Source organism: Nuphar pumila, chromosome 12, assembly GCF_984573655.1.
Source record: "Nuphar pumila chromosome 12, dmNupPumi1.hap1.1, whole genome shotgun sequence".
NCBI lineage: Eukaryota > Viridiplantae > Streptophyta > Magnoliopsida > Nymphaeales > Nymphaeaceae > Nuphar > Nuphar pumila.
The window spans coordinates 30354115-30371928 of NC_143260.1; the positions used below are offsets into that span (position 1 = coordinate 30354115).

Sequence of the window (17814 nt, forward strand, 5' to 3'; positions counted from 1 at the left end):
TTTCACCTAAAAAGTCTTTAGAAAAACTTTTCTAAAAGAACCCTTCATGAATTTTTTTTTAGAAAACTCTTTATTTAATTTTTCGTGTTTATTAGTCGACCAATAAACTCACCAGTCGACTAATCCTTTCGCGCCAAATTTTCTAAACAAAATATCATTTTTGTCAAATTAGTCGACCAAAGGTTTTATTAGTCGACCGGACAGAATGTCTGTTTTCTGAAAATTTAGCAGCAGTCGACTAATGATTTTATCAGTCGACCGAACAGAACATGTATTTTCAGAAAAATTTAGCAGCAGTCGACTGAAAGGTTTTTCAGTCTACTGATGATATTATCAGTCGACTAATTTTTTCTCTAGTCAACTAAGTTTCAAAACTTCAGATTTTTAAACGGCTTGATAAACATATTAGTCGACCGACGATAACTGTCAGTCTACTAATAGTTAATTATCAGTCGACTAACTACTGTTCCAGTCGACTAATTTTGCCATTTTTTCTGAAACTTTTAAAAGGCGTGTCTTTTCATTTTTCAAACATTTTGATCGTTTAAAATGAACTATTTTGACACCCTTTCATACCCTCAACGTACAAAATCTTTCAACTATAAATATGAGTGCATTCTATACTAAAAAACAATCAATTTGAATGCAATTACATTGAATTACTCTTTGCTTTTCACTCATATTCATTTTCTCACTCACTTGATATTTTTCACTTCAGCTTTTCACTCAAATTCCTTTGAGAGACGGTGAATTCGTGAGTAGAGTATTCCAACAACCTCAAAAGCCAATTGCATCTCATTTGCATTCATAAGAAGGGCTCATAGGTTGTTTTGTAAGTTGATTACTTATTTCATTTTTCTTGTAAAATGAAGAACTCCTTGGTTTAAAGGAGTTGTTTGCTTTCAGTAGGTGTGTTACTGAAAGTGGGACCAGATTTGGTCTGTATGATCTTATAATTACACAAGGTTGATAGTGGAAATCTCAAGCGAGTTTTGCTTGGAGACTGGATGTAGGTCGGGAAAGACCGAACCAGGATAAATTATTGTGTTCTTTGTGTGATTGCTTTGTGAATTTTCAAAATCCGTCAAAATTCCGAAGATGTTATTTAAAAGCACTATTCACCCCCCCTCTAATGCTCCTTGCCTCGATCCTACTACACTTTCAGTTAAGACTAGAGGTGGGCAACCGACCCGATCGGAAGTCAACCTAGCTCATCGTGGGCCAAGTTTGGGCCATAATTTTAGGCATGGATCCATTAGGTACTGGGCCGAAACCCGACCCGTTATATAAGTGGGACTGGCCCAACCCAACTCGTCGACTACCGGGCGGGCCCGATGGACTTGAGTTATTTATTAATTTATTTAATAATATAAATTTTTTATAATTTAACTATTACATTTAATTTATTTTTTGTTAATTTAAAAATGGATAACTATTATTAGTTATTAATTTTATTTTGTATTTAATTTAATTTTTTAATATTCTAAAAATTATTATATTAATTTTATTAAAAACTCACCTACAAATGAGTTTGGACTGGGCAGAACTCGACTTGCTTTACATTGACCCATTGGGCTAATGGGCCATGCCACGGGCTTCTTTTCAAACTTGGGCCCGTTAAGAACCTGGCCGGCCCCATGCCCACCCCTAGCTAAGACCAATTAAAAACACTTTATTCATCGGTTAGATCATATGTATGATGGCAATGTAATTTGCCGAGGATTTTAAGGGCAAACACCAGCGAGGGATCCAATGTAACAGTTGGACCGAGGATCATTAAGTCTCAAGGGTCTCGGGTTCCAAATATCTCACTGTGCACCATCCCATGTTGGTGTGAATAAAAAAATCAAATTATATATATATATATATATATATATATATATATATATATATATAGAGAGAGAGAGAGAGAGAGAGAGAGAGAGAGAGAGAGAGAGAGAGAGAGCTATCATGTTTTCCTTATCCATTGCCTGCGTAGTTCCAAAGAGTTGGATTCTCTAAACTGACATGTTTGGGCCTTACCCAATAATTATACGTGACAAAAGTTTAAAACAGGAAAACAACAGCCAAAATATCGTGATAAATTGAAATTTTGTGATTTTCTTGTGTTTTTATGAAAAAATATCGGTGAAATAAATAACTTAAGAAATAGGAGCAAATGCATGAAAAAAGCAACAAAAATAAAATAAAAATACATAAAAAAAGAAAACAACAGATTTTTTTCTTTGAAATATCCAATAAAAACATATATAATAAAAAAAATTCATGATATTTTTCATTAAAATGATATTATCATGATATTTTGGCAGTTTAAAACATCAACAAGAATATCATGTTTCTCTCACGATATATTCAAAATATCATCAATATTTATCACTTATAAACCGTATCCATACACAATTCTTTTTCTCTTTTCCATTGATGGGAATATCTCTTTCTGGCCTCATTAATTACAAAAGTACCACATTCATAAAATTGTTTGAAAATTAAATTTTAGGTTATTTTTTTGGAGAATTATGCCTCCATATAGTAGACTGGCAAAAATCTGTGAAAACTGGTAAGGAAATTTATTAACACCTTATAAGTAGCAATAGCACATATTGGCAAATTCTTTTCAAGTATTCCCCTTGTCCACAGAGGTAGTTTTCTGTTGATTTTGACAGTGGCAAGGATGCACACATGGGATATTAACCTTGCCACATCAATCAACTTAAACACCTTAAGCTGGCCCACCTTGCCAGGTGTGTGGAGCCCTTGTTTGCATGGCCCGCTTCTTAATATTGTTACTACTAGGACTTCATATCCAAGCCCACAAGGGTTCGACTCACTTGGTAGGGGCGCGCAACTTATGAATGTCACCAAGTTGACTACATCACAAGTTTGAAACCTACTGGTGGCATCCCTTGCTGCAAGGTTGAAGCTGAGTGTATTTTCGGGTGGTCAGAGGGATGTCAAGAGTTTTAGCAACCAGAGGCCAGTCAATATAGTGTCAGTGATGAGGTTTTTTTTTTTCCGGTGGGGTATCCAAAAAAAAAAAAACATCAAATCCAAGGGGCAAACTTTTGCTGAAGATTCTCTATATCTATTCATGCAAAAGAAAAGATAAATACAAATTTAGGAACGAAGGGTGTAAACGGATCAAATCAATCAGATTTCTTTTATAAACTCCACCATTTTCTTATCTAGAAAAAGTCATCTTGGATTGCAATATAAATGTATTGAGATTTTCATTTTTTTTTTGTATGAATCTAAGTTTATCGTGATATGGAACGGAACCACGTTCTATGCATTTTTTCATCCCTAGCAATTGAATCGTTGACATAGAAGTTTCATTTAGAAAAGAAATTTAATTTTATTGAAATTATATTTGAAAAATCAACAAAATATTTAAAAACAATTAAATTTATGGAGCAACACATTCTTTATTTTATAAATCACTCTGACGTGGTTGTCTATGTATCCAAATCTCAAGAGGTCATTTACAAGAAAAACATGATTACTTTGAAGGTATGAACTTCCATTAGCAGCTATGGATGAGGTTCCTTCGAAGTGGATCCAACTTTTGTTTCAACCATCTACTCCAAATCTATTTGACCCATGTTACTTTGAAGGTATCTCACATGATTTTGGATGGTTTGGAAAGAATGCTCATGGTTTCAGCATGCATGATGGGGTACATCTTGCTTGGATTGGTCCGTCTAAAGAAAAACAGTGATATCTGGTTCCATATTGTGAACCCATAGCCCACAAGGTAGATTGAAAAAAGTGCAAGTGAGATTCAGACTTGAGAGTAAGTCTTCTCCAACCCGAGAAGAATGATGCATGAGCGGAGTAGCTACAATCCAGGTTCATAAGAGACCCATTTTGATCCAGTTTAGTTTAGGGTGATTTGAGTTTGTTTATTTAGATTTTGATAAATCCTATTAGAAATAGGGTTTCTCGTATTCACTATAAGTATGTATTATAGGGATTGTTAAGGGAGGTTGGATGATTGATATTCTTATTTCTATTGAATTTTATGCATTGTTTTCAGTATTTTCCATTGTTTTGCTTTAGTAGCATAAATACGTAGGAGTAGCTGGTAACATAGTTTTGCTCGTAAATCAAGCCCTCTCAATTTGCATAATGTGATCTTGGTTTATGATAGAATGGTAAGTCAAGGAATTGCCCCTAGCATTCAAGCATTCTGCCTAATTCTTCGTGAGTGTTCCTTCTTTCCATAGTGCTGCAAGGAGCAGAAGTCCACGGTAGAATCGTGAAAATGGGGTTCGAATCAGATAGGATTTCGAGGAACAATCTGATGAATATGTATGCGAGATTTGGTGAAGTCATCCAAGCTCGCCAAATGTTTGGCAGAAGTACTGAGAGAGATGTTGTTTCATGGAATATTATGTTGTCCTGCTATATTCGGTTGGGTTGCACATAGGAAGGACTGAAGCTCTTTCGGTTGATGGAGATTAAACCTGATAAGGTGACCATGGTCACTGTGCTTTCTGCTTGCGTGAGATTGAATGATTTGAAGATGGGAGAAAGCGGACACCAGTATATTGAGGAGAGTGGTTTGAAGATTTGTGGGAGTCTTCTTAACAGTTTGTTGGATATGTATGCAAAGTGGGAAAATCAGTACTGTCCGCCAACTCTTTGAAGACAATAAGGCAAAGGCTGATGTGGTCGCATGGACCACACTGGTTAGTGGATATGCAAAATGTGGGCAGATAGAGACTGCAAGGAGGCTGTTTGAAGATACGCCAAAGAAGAATGTGATCTCTTGGACTACAATCATTGCTTGTTATGTTCAGGGTAGTGGATTTGATGAAGCTTTGGATATGTACTGCAAAATACAAGTTGCAAATGTTGAACCTGACAAAGTTACTTTAGTGACAGTGCTTTTAGCATGTGCCCATGTTGGCAATGTAGAACTAGGCAGATCAATCCATGGATCCATCGTTAAAAGAGGCCTTGAACTGGATGGGTTCCTTGGGAATACTTTGATAGACATGTATGCTAAATGCGGGTTATTGTCTAGTGTACATGATGTTTTCTGCAGCTTAACATGCCAAAATGTTGTTTCTTAGAAGGCCTTGATCAGTGGATATGTGGAATGTGGAAGCATAGCAAAGGCAAGAATGCTGTTTGATGAGATGCCTGAGAAGGATGTGATCTCTTGGAACACTATGATCACCTGCTATGCTAAATTTACCATGATAAAGGAAGCCATGTCTTTGAGAACGGTGTGATATCTTAGAACAACATGATCACCTACTATGCTAAATCGAACATGATAAAGGAAGTCATGGCATTGTTCCATGAGATGCAGGACAGAGGGATGACACCAGATAAGATCACCATGGTTGGTTTATTAATTATCATCTTGTTCTCAAATTGGAGCACTGAATTATGGGAAATGGATTCATATATATATATATATATATTGAAAAGAGTAACATGAAGCTGGATAATGTCTTGGACACTGCTCTAATTGACATGTATTCCAAGTGTGGAAGCGTAGAGAGAGCTGCAGTGGTGTTTGCAAAGATATCAGAGAAGAACGTCCATGCATGGCCTGCTATTATTGCAGCATATTCAATACATGGAAATGCCAAACTGTCAATCAATCTCTTTTCTGATATGGAAGCATCAGGGACAAAACCTGTTCATGTAACATTCATTTCTCTTTTATCTGCATGTAGTCATGGTGATCTAGTCATTGAGGGTTTCCACTATTTCCATAGAATGAAAATGGTGTACAAGATTGAGCCCAGAATCCAACACTATGGTTGTATTGTTGATCTTCTTGGTAGATCAGGGTGGTTAGCTGAGGCAGAAGAATTTATCGAGGCTATGCCTATTGAAGCAGACATTTCCATATTGGGATCATTGATGAGTGCTTGTAGGATTCATCGGAATGTCCAATTAGCCGAGTGTCTGGCTCAGCGTCTTTTGAAACTGGGCCCACAAACCCAATCTACCTATGTTCTTCTTTCAAACATGTATGCAGAACAAGAAAGATGGGAAGATGTCAGCAGGGTTAGAGTAATGATGAAGGAAGCAGGGCGCCACTAAGGTTCCAGGATGTAGCTTGATTGAAATTGATGGTGCTGTACATCAATTCACTGCAGGGGATCGACACCATCCATGTTCAGAAGATATCTATTCTCTGATGGTATGAATAAAAAAAAGATTCAATCATCTCTTGATACAGATGAAAATGGATCTATGGTCTCTCACCACAGTGAGAAGCTAGCTGTTGCATTTGGACTCATCAACAAGAGTGTGACATTCATTCAGGTTGTGAATAACATCCGAATATGAGAGGATTGCCATTCTTTCATGAAACTAGTATCACTCATATATGACCGACAAATTATCATCAGAGACAACTATAGGTTTCACCATTTCAGCGATGGTTCATGTTCATGCAGAGATTATTGTTGAAACTGAAGAAGCTTCCCAGTTGTAGTTCTTTTCAGTTGATCAATGAGAAGCAGTTGTTTACTAACACATGGGAATGAGTGGTATTTGTTCGTTACATGCATGACAACTTTGGATGTTTGGCATACTGGAGGCTTTTGGTTCTCTGTATAGTGTATCATTCCATATTAGCGATACACTCCAAATTAGCGCACTGTAAGTAATAGAGCCTATAGGATACCCTCCAATTTAATGTGAATTGCCTTGTAGAATAAATTGAACGATGCCAAAATTTCAATCTCTTTACCATGATCACTCTTATAAACGTGGCGTTCTTATGATTTGCAGCATTTAGAAGTGCAAAATGATATGTTGACCTAGAACAAGGTTCGAGGAGTTCATCGAATACACACGTCAATCATGTGAAGTCATTCCTCTTCAAGCTTGCATAATATATACAGAAAACATCATCGTCAGTTTGCTCTGCATGACAGGAATTCTATTTGCTTTGTAAGCAACTGCATCTAACCAGATACATCATAAGCCTATTTTGAACTGTTTCAGAAAAGACTCTTTGAACCTAAAGATACCATCAGCAGAGGTGGGAAAAATCCATCAAATGCTTTGGTTTGTGAACTTGCGGTATTGCCACACAGTTCTTCAGCCTATCCAGGGAATGCACAAAGACTACCAAAAGCAAGCATTCTATGTAAAACTGAAACCTTAGCATCATGAACAGGGAAGACCGGAAGAGTGTTTTGTTTGTTTTCTTTCAAGAGTTTCTTGTATGTAAAACTGAAACTTTAGTATCATGAACAGGGAAGAGTGTTTTGTTTGTTTTCTTTCAAGAGTTAATCAAAGGGCAATTAGGCAAGTTAATGTGACAAGCATTCGAGGCATACACCATCTAGAGTGTCATTACCTAACAGAACACAAGAAGGTACATCTTGATGTGTAAAAAGATTAACACAAGTTATCAATCAACCGAAGCCGAAACTCTGGCTACTGGCACCTTGCTACTCAACTCCATGGTTTAGCTCAACGATGAGTTACTGCTGTGACATTTAATTGGAGCTGATTAACCGATTGATACACACACGTGCAAGCATTTGGCCAGATAAAGCATCTTGTTCTTGAATCTAAGATTACATGTAATTTTTGTTACACTATATATATATATATATATATATATATATATAGAGAGAGAGAGAGAGAGAGAGAGAGAGAGAGAGAGATGCCAGTAATGCAAGTGCGTCATCCAATTCTGAATGCCTGGAAGCACAAAGTGGAGGGTAACAAAAATTGTCAGTTCTGAACATTATTAGTCATTTCTTTTTATAAAAATGATTTAACAAACATTAGGGCAAAAAATGAGGAGATGCTTAGACGTGTAGCAAAGTAGCATTTTTTCAATAATTAGAGTTCAGGGCTTATACATAGTCTCCAACTTAAAACATAGAAGGGGAACCGACAAAACTAAAAAAAAATATGCAAAGGAACCCTAGAGCCTGCTACCACCTTTTCTCTAGAACCATCCTCACGGCATAAAGGATGCTTATCCGTTTTAAACATGCGCAGTAAACAACAAAAAATGTACATAATGATCATCCGTGGCTGCCAGGGATAAACGTATACAGCTCTTTATGAACAGACAATCAAATTGTTTACCTCTAAGTTCAGCATATTAGGATTGTGGTTGCTCTGCAAGTAATCTTCAGTCCTACTTTGCCACTGCCAAGCCAGGGAAGAAAATTTCATCACAAGAGGCAAATTTAGATGGAGGAGATGAACAGATTGTGGTTTCCTCCATTTCCTCATCAATTATAATATCTTGTGAGCAGGAATCAGAGCTGCAAAATGCTTTCTCCCCTCTGTGACCAGGCAGAAACAATAAACTCAGATAATCATGCACCCTTTTGTTTAGATCCAAATATATCATGAACAGGAATGAGGAAACTGTTACAATGTAACTAGATGCTGGATATATAAAATGCAACTGATAGGAAGGCACTATACATTAATGCAACCAATTTTGAGTAAAAACCAATAAAAGGCAGGAAGTAACCATTTTGATGTAACCAAAAAAATCTGTACAATTCAACTTAACAGGTTGAATCCAGGGCAGGACAATAAGATAAATGGAGTGATGAGAGATACTATCCTTCACTGAGGGAGTCTGGTTCAGATTCCATTGGGTGTTAACCCCTGGCTTGACTATCAAGAAAAACAAAGAATAGAGGGAATCTAGAGTCCCACGCATATGCAATCTCCGTATAAAGCAAGCTTGAACAAGCTCAAAATTTTACAAGAGACCAACCGAACATAGGTTTAAACTTTAAATCCAAATCCATTTCAAAACAATGTATGATACATAAAATATAAAGAATAATAGAAAAAAAATTGTGAACTGGTTACATAGTTCCTATATAACCTAGTAACATATATTGTTATACAACAGAAAGAAAATCATGAACTGGTTACTTAGTTCCTATGTAACCTAGTAATATTATACTGTTATACAACAGAAAGAAAACTATGAATTGGTTACTTAATTCCTATGTAACTTCATAAATCTAGTTATCCATCTAAATGATAGAAGGATATACCAAAACAAAAATCTAGAACATAATTTGTTAATGACTAGAAGAAGTATATGGACAGCTGCATGCAAAATGAAATGCCAGCAAAAGCCATGGAAATTGGACACATTTTTCCTGAGCAATACTTGTAACCAATACAATGGGTAAACAAAATTGAACTTGAAATAAACTATCAACCAAAACCATTTCGTATAATTAAACAACCAATATCAAGATATTAAATAGATAAAGAAGCCTTCATTCAAAAAGTATTACGTATAACAAATAAAGGCAGCCAATGGAAACTGCAGAACCATACAGTGTTTGATGTAACTAAACTCACACAAACAATCAATACCTAAGACAGAAAGTGAATGCAAAAAGAATACCATTAAGATTATCAGCAAAAGCTTACCATTCTTTCAATGCATGTTTTCCTAAAAAACGAGAAGAATGAAATAAATTAAAATGGATCTAAAGAGAAACCTGTACATGTAGATGTCTTCCCCTTGCACCAATTTCTTTTTGCATGTGTAACAGACGCCCAAGAACTCATCCATCGGGAAAGACTTGCAACCTGGTGATGTTGCCCCCATCCCCAACTCTTCTGGCTTATTACTAACAGGAATCTCAAACATATGATTCTCCTCTAAGATGCAATCTCCATAGATATGTTTTGTCCTAGGATTTGGGCCATAAGTTATTACACATGTATAATCTTCAGAAAGCTCAATCTCGCTTGCAGATAGACCACCATTAAGACTATGGCTTGAACTAGTAGAAAACTCATGAGCTCCCACATTTAAATAAGGAAATCCCAACGTTGTATTCACATCCAAATCAGAACAGAGTGAGCTGGTTTGTGTAGACTTCGATAAGAACTTGGCACTATTCACGATGGATTCAGATGAACATGATTGACATTTGTTGGATTCTTCAGCCTCCACCGGAGAAGCATTTGATTCTAATGCAAAATGGGAACATCCCAAGTGTGAAAGACCAGACTTTATCCTACTTTGTGCAGAGAAGACATAGTTTGGTAAGGACTTGGGACTTGTTACATAAGGACCTATCTTCTCCAAATAATGGTTTCGGTTTCCTTTACATTGAGGGACGTTAATCCTCAACTGTGACCCAAAAAGTATGCTCTTGCTCTCTGATTTCCCTACAAAATTTTCAGGCTGATGGATCTTCACATCAGTGAGTGAGCCAACAATACCAAGGCCAATGCCTTCAGAACACCAGCACTTCCTTTGATTTTGGAGACTCTCAAGGTCTGACCTTTGTGGCCACAATGAGTTTCCAAAACCAGTTAAGACCCTACAATCTAGAGGGGAGGTAGGACTTCTAGCAGAATCAGAGTCCGATAAAGCCTTTGCACTGAACCCCACAAATAAGCCAGGGATGCTGAAAAAGGAAGTGCTCCTGTGCTTCTGTGCTAAATTTGAACAAGAATCAGACATGAGTTCGCCCTTACTCTGGTCTTTCATAACCTTCCTCAGCATTATTAAAAACCTGAAAAAATCAGATTTTTCAAACTTGCATGGATCAACGGCAAGAATCAGAATTTGGTTACCGAAAACCCACAATGACGAATCAACAGCAAAGGAATGAACAACGATAGGATCAACCGAAATGAGATGGTCAAAACCGAGACGATGGCCCTAGATTGCAGATAGCCAGTTCTCAGTTGAAAAAGCAAAATAAAGATGAATGCATAGTCACAAGTTTACGGAAAAAGGACCCACAGTAAAAAAAAAAGCTCTCTCTCTCTCTCTCTCAACAAAAGTTTTTGCTTTCATGCACACATCAACCAAAAAGAAAAACTCAAAAAGGATCATGTGAGGCTAAACTGCAATTAGCACAAACCCACACACGCAAATCACATTAAACAGAGACAGGTAAAGGAAAAAAAAAGGACCCCAAATTGAAGAAAGTAATAAAACCCATATAGTAAAAGGAAAAGGGAAGATCCTTTCTTTTCCAGCACAAACACCAAAAGAAACCCAGATTTTCTCCATCTACAAATCTCAGACAAAAAATATATGAATCTAATTGATCAAACCAAACAAAGACTAATAAAAATGGTCTTAAATCTTTAAAAAGGAAGGTTTTGTCCCATTTTAGGAAGGCAACAACAAAAGTGCAATAAACCCATCTTGAAATTACCACAAGCAATGAAAGAAGAAAACCATCTCCTATTGAAGAGGGAACTCCATATATTAAGATCAAAGGAAGACGAAGGAAATCAAAAGATTAGCACAAACACTGAACAAAAGTACAAAACCCACCTCATGGATAAAAAGAACTCAGAAAAATCACACCCAAATCACCAAATAAACTAAAACAAACTAAAAGATCATGCAAATGCAATGCTAAACACCAACACCCACAAAACAAAAGCATGATTAGAGGTGATTGGAAGATCACCCACTCAAGAAAACAAACACGCAGGAAAGTAAAAGCTGAAAGGACTGCAACACAGAAAGGAAACAAATAAACCATGTCAAGGACCACAACAAACCCATGAAACAAGCATGAGATCATCACAAGCAGGCCAAGATGATCCAAACTTCAGAACACCAAGAAGGAACAATCTGATGATCAATGCCATATGGGAAGAGATTTCTGTGCTCTTTGAGAATGTGGGTGAGTCCACTTCAAAAAAAGAATGTGGGTGTGTGGGATAAGAGCCCAACCTGGATTTTTCAGGTCGGTGAGAGAGACGAGAGTTACAAACGTGGGTAACAATAGGATAGTAGTATATATAAGAAAGGATTGAAGCTTGTGGACTACTACTCCTGTTTTCCCTTTGTTTTTAAAAAAAAATCTTTTGCTCCTGCGTTCTGCATCAAAATCTGCGAAATCATACCGAGTCTTGGCTTATAAGGCACCATCCGCATGGATTTTTGCAGAAATACGTATAATGTACTACAGTATACTAGTTTTATACGGTTAACTTTTGGAAATACTTGGATTTTCAACTAGTGACGAATATGATCTTATCTTTTGCACCCATTATGTGGAAAACTTACGTTGACCCACCTCAGGTTTCAAATATTTAAAAAGAGCTCCTGACTTTTTAAACTATAGCTCAAATGAGCATTTGAGATGTTTTTTCATTCACGCAACTCTGGTTTTCTTTATTATAGGCTCACCTAATTCTAATTTAACTCATGAAAGATTGACACTTTTGACCTTTTTTTTCTTTTAGCCATTGAATGTAACTTTTTCTTGGTAGCGCTTTACTTTTGTAGCTGCAATTAAGGGTAAATAAGTAATTTCAAATAGATAAAGCAATTCACAGCATCATGGCAGTGAGGCCGTCCGGGGGACAAGGTCTCCACCCCCGCCCCCCCCCCCTCAAGATTAGAACCTCCATCCCTCGCGGGGATGGATTTTAACCTCCACCCCTGCCTTCATCCCCGTTTCATGTCCTCCATCCCCCATCCCCGGTTCAAACGGGGATGAGGCGGGGCGGGGTGAGATGAGGCGGGGAAAAGTGGCAGGGATGGGATCCTGGGGCGGGGATCGGGCGGGGTGGGAAAAAGGGTACGTCCATCCCCGAACAGGGATGGATTTTAACCTTCGTCCCCGCCTCCATCCCCATTTTATACCCTTCATCCCCAGTCCAAACCGTAAATTTTCCACATGTGAGGGGTCTATATGTAAACTACCTATTTTGATCTATAATGGTTAGTTATAAGGTGGAAATGGATCATGTTGGCGGACCTCCTTTCCAAATATGACACATTATTTTAGGATATGGATCTTAATATAAGATTAGAACGTATATTCAGTTAGCATACCGACTTACATTAGCCAAATTTTTTTATTCAAATTTGAGCCAGTACTTTCTCACATATATTGTTTGATCGAGAAAAAATCTGATCCATTTGCAGATTTTACATGTAAACCTTCTCTCAATCTCTTTTTATATCGGATCTAGTGTGTACCATAATTAAAATTCAGATCTGGATCCTATGACTATGGCTTGGATTCAGATTCAGAACTCTTACTGGTCCTACTATGAACTTGGTTGTCTACTTGTACATACAATGTTTAAAAATGGGCTCCAGTTCTGCATTGCAAACGGTTCATTTTAGGACAAAGCATGGTCCGCCAATGAAACAAATGGTTCTTAATTTAATCATAGGTTGTAGACCTTATGAATACAGTGACAGTTTTAGTATATAGCGTGTGTTTTCTTATGACAAAGTTGAGGGATTGAGGCCCCTCTTTTCCAGCGAACAAGCCCAACTGGTGGTTATACAACAAGACAGTTATTTAATGGGTTCGAACTTGCAACGTCCCATCAAATGGTGACTTTCACAAATTGCTCCCACCAAATAGGCGCCCCCCGTTAGTTCTAGTAACTTGGCTTGAACCATTTGTTTGTAATGATGGTAACTCATTATATAAGTCAAAAGGGTTGGAGATGTGTTACATGTCTTAAAAGAACATATATATGTGAGAATGGAAACCTCCTCAATGAAAACCCTCCCAAACCTCTCCTTTAAATTTTTTTTGGTGTTTTTTTTTTCAAAATTCTGACCATACAGATGCGTTCAGCATGATTGATTTACTATAAATCGATACTTGAATCATGAATTTTGGATAAAAAATAATATTTGGAGCCTCAAAAATTTATAAAATTTATATGCCGTTGATTTAGAAACTTGTAAAAATCTATCCATGCAACGGAATCAAATGCTCCAAGAACTGAATGGAAACCTCCTCCTCAATGAAAACCCTCTCAAATAGAATTTTTTTGGTGTTTCAGCATGATTGATTTACTATAAATTGATACTTAGATCATGAATTTTGGATAGAAAAATAATATTTAGAGCCTCAAAAATTTATAAAAATTGTATGCCGTTGATTTTAAAATATGTAAAAACCTATCCATGCATAAGAATCAAATGCTCCAAGAAATGATTTCTATAAAAACAAGCAAATAGATCACATCTATATGGTCAAAATTTAAAAAAAACAACAAAAATTCAATAAAATGCAGATTGAAAAGGTTTGGGAGGGTTTTCCCATTAGAGAGGTTATATATATATATATATATATATATATATATATATATATAGAGAGAGAGAGAGAGAGAGAGAGAGAGAGAGAGAGAGAGAGAGAGAGAGAGCATTTGGTACTGGCATCATTACATTCAAACACCTCTGATCTTTGTGGCGCAGGTTGTTTTAATTCAAACCAACCTCATGGATGAATTCATTACACAAAAAATAATGGGAACCGGTTATTGGATAATGTTTTATCTATGATCTTATGACTTAAGAAAGTATCACACATTATGTCATTGATTTGTTAAGCCTTATAAGAACATGTCAAAATGATTCAAGAGCATATTCTCACTAAACAAAACATATAGATCACATCTACAAGGTTAGTTTCATGGAAAATAAAACAAACAAGTGTTTGTATTTGTGACATTATCCAATATTAACTCATATATGTTAAGACAAGGAAGTTGTACACAACAATTCAAGTACAAGATTTTGATGATGAACAACTGAAACAACTGAATTTCAGCTAAAGCAATGAAGAAAAATGAAAAGAATTGAAGAATTCGTTGAAGAATCTGTGTAGACAAGTGTGCAAATATAAATTTCTGTAAAAGTCTTAGATTCTTGTAAGCGCCTTACTTTGATTGCATATCTTGCATTTTACCTAAAAATACTTAAGAAAAACTTTTCTAAAAGAATCCTTGGCGAAAATCATTTTAGAAAGCTCTTTACCCACATTTTCAGGTTTATTAGTTAACCAATAGACTCATCAGTCGGCCGATTTTTTTGCGCCAGTTTTTCAAAGCAAAATATCAACTTTCTGATTAGTCAACTAATCGACTCTTAGTTGACCGACCCGAGAGTTTGATTTCTGGAAAGATTAACAGCAGTCGACTGAAAGTTTTCTTAGTCGACCAGACAAAATGTTCGATTTCTGAAAAAATTTAGTAGAATCGACTGAAAGTTTTTTTCAATCTACTGATGATTTTCATTAGTCGACTAAGTTTCAAAATCCAAAATTCAAAACTGTTTGGATAAATACAGTAGTCGACTAACGGTAACAGTCAGTCTGCTAATATTTGATTTTAGTCGACTAATAACTATTTCAGTTGACTAATATAGTCATTTTCTGAAACTTTTAGAAGTTGCGTTCTTTCATTTTTTAAATATTGTTTATTGTTCAAAAATCTCTGTTTGACACCCCTTCGTACCACCAATGTTTTGAATTCTTTAACTATAAATAAGAATGAGATCTATACTCAAAATTGTCAAGAGAAACATCAAATCCATTGTTTTCACTCCTATTCATTCAAGTATTTGTTTTCTCACTCACTGAGTATTTTCACTCTAGTTTTTCACTCCAATTCTTTTTGTGAGTTAGTGAAATTGTGAGTTGAGTATTTCAGTATCCTTAGAAGCCTATTTCACTCCATTTACATTTATAGGAAAGGCTCATAGGTTAATTGTAAGTTGGTTATTTAAATTTTTCTGTAAAAGGACAAAGTCTCCTTGGTTTAAAGGAGAAGTTTGCTTTCAGTGGGGTTGTTGCGAAAAGTGGGACCGGTTTTAGTCTATTTGATCTTGTGGTGACACGAGTGTGATAGTGGAAATCTCAAACTGGTTTTGCTTGGGGTCTGGATGTAGGTCTGGAAGACCGAAGCAGGATAAAATTCTTGTGTTCTTTGTGTGTGATTGCTTTGCAGTATTCAAATTCCTTCAAATTTCAAAGACGAAGATTAAAAGCACTATCCACCCCCCTCTAGTGCTTATTGTATCGATCCTACAACACTTTCATTTGGCATCAGAGCAAGATTTGTTATCTTTTGATCTTATCATTATCTAACATGGCAACAACATCGTCTTCTCAGCACAAAGAAGGATGCTCCTCAGTTCATCCTCCTCTATTTGACAGAACAAACTATGACTATTGGAAAGTAAGAACGACAATATTCTTATAATTCATGAATCTTGAAATTTGAAGAGTCATTTCAAAAAAGTACCAAGCACCATCAACTGATTTCATCCTATAAACCGATAAAGAAAAGAAAATTACTTTACTCAACACCAAAGCTATGAATGTGCTATATTGTATCATTGACAAAGTAGAGTTCAATCGTATATCTCAATGTTCTACTGCAAATGAAATTTGACATACTCTTCTCGTGACTCATGAAGGTACATCAAAGGTAAATGAATCTAAAATTGCCTCTTTAGTTCATAAATTTGAGTTATTTAAAATGAAGCAAAATGAGTCAATTTTTGACAAGATAACTAGAATGACCGATATTACTAATACTCTCAAATCCCTTAAGAAAGAATATTCGTAAGTGGATTTAGTTAGAAAAGTCCTGAAGTGTTTAAGTTCTGAATGAGAGAGAAAGACCACAACAATAGAGGAAGCCAATTATTTAAACACCCTTTCTCTTGAAGATTTAGTTGGTAATTTGATGGCATATGAAGTTCAACTTCAAGATAGACAAGAAGAAGAACCAAAGAAGAAATCTCTTGCAATCAAAGCCACTTTAGACTCTGAAGATTCTGATGAAGATGAAGATATTACCCTTATCACTAGGCAATTCAAAAGATTCATCAAAAATGAAAGATTTCAAAGAAAGGTGAAAAAATTAAACCATTAAATCCTGATGAAGCCAAGTGTTTCAACTGCAAAAAGGCTGAATATATCAAAAAAGATTGTCCACTTCTCAAAATCAAGCCTAAGGACCAATTCAAGAAGAAAAATGCATTTCAAGCAAGTTGGAATGAAAGTGACTCTTCTTTCGATGAAGAATCAAATGAAAAAGTCACCAACATGTGCTTTATAGCATAAGAAGACTCGGTAAGTCAATTTGATTATGATGACTTATTAGAAGCTTTTAATAATTTATATGTTAAATTTAAGAGTCTAAGTTCTAAAAACAAAGAGTTGAAAACAAAAAAATTGACTCTTGACTCTAAGAACAATTTATTATTTCAAGAGATGAAAGATCTCAAGAAGGAAAACTTTTTTCAAGTATCTAAGATAAAAGAAATTAGCATTAGAACCAATGTCTTACAAGAAGAGATATCTAGTTTGAAAGAAAAATCTAATGATCTTCTCTCTATAGTGACTAAGTTCACTAATGGTTAAGAAAATCTAGAAAAACTTTTTGGTTCTCAAAGATACTCGGTTAACAAAACTGGATTGGGATAAGTTTCTTTGAAAATCAAAATAGACCAAACTATGTGGTAAAGAATTAAAGTCAAAATTCTCAATCATTGGTTTAAAGAACTCAATTTTTTAGACATGTATATCATGGTAGAAACATATCACATCATGGTACTTTCAATGCATATAAGCCTAGACATGATTATCCATCTTATCATTCTAAAAATGTTAAATCATTTTATGATAGAAAGAGTAATTATTCTCAAAGAAAACCAAAATCCAAATGAATTTGGGTTCCTAAGACTAACTCTCATGGACCCAAAAATTAAAAGGGGTCAAATGCTTTGTCTTTCAATTTTGTTGTAGGTACACAAAATAAGGAACAAGTGGATATTGGACAACGGTTGTTCCAAACATATGACTGGAAGGTCAGAGTTATTTTCCACCCTTCAAAGTAAGGATGGAGGAACCGTCACCTTTAGTGACAATACTAAGAGAAAAGTAATCGGTATTGGTAATATTGGTAATCCAAAATTTGCCTTGATAGAAAATGTTCTTTTAGTAGATAGATTAATGCATAATTTGTTATCTATTAGTCAATTATGTGACAAAGGTTTTTTCATTTCTTTTGAACTTGATTTATGCTTAATTT

At 35.7% G+C, this 17814-nt stretch overlaps 2 protein-coding genes and 1 pseudogene across 2 annotated transcripts; 2 read left to right on the plus strand and 1 right to left on the minus strand.

Annotated features, from left to right (window-relative positions):
• The first annotated feature begins 4450 nt into the window (after positions 1 to 4450).
• Positions 4451 to 5237, plus strand: LOC149820498 (pentatricopeptide repeat-containing protein At1g50270-like). Its single transcript, XM_089981811.1, has 3 exons — positions 4451 to 4559; positions 4648 to 5027; positions 5076 to 5237. Exons 1-3 carry the CDS (start codon positions 4451 to 4453, stop codon positions 5235 to 5237), a joined length of 651 nt encoding a protein of 216 aa, XP_089837937.1.
• Positions 5238 to 5445: 208 nt separating this feature from the next.
• On the plus strand, positions 5446 to 6063 carry LOC149820499 (pentatricopeptide repeat-containing protein At5g48910 pseudogene; annotated as a pseudogene).
• Positions 6064 to 8131: 2068 nt separating this feature from the next.
• Positions 8132 to 10495, minus strand: LOC149820500 (FCS-Like Zinc finger 8-like). Its single transcript, XM_089981812.1, has 2 exons — positions 9477 to 10495; positions 8132 to 8282 (listed from the first exon to the last, which is right to left on the minus strand). Exons 1-2 carry the CDS (start codon positions 10493 to 10495, stop codon positions 8132 to 8134), a joined length of 1170 nt encoding a protein of 389 aa, XP_089837938.1.
• Positions 10496 to 17814: the final 7319 nt, after the last annotated feature.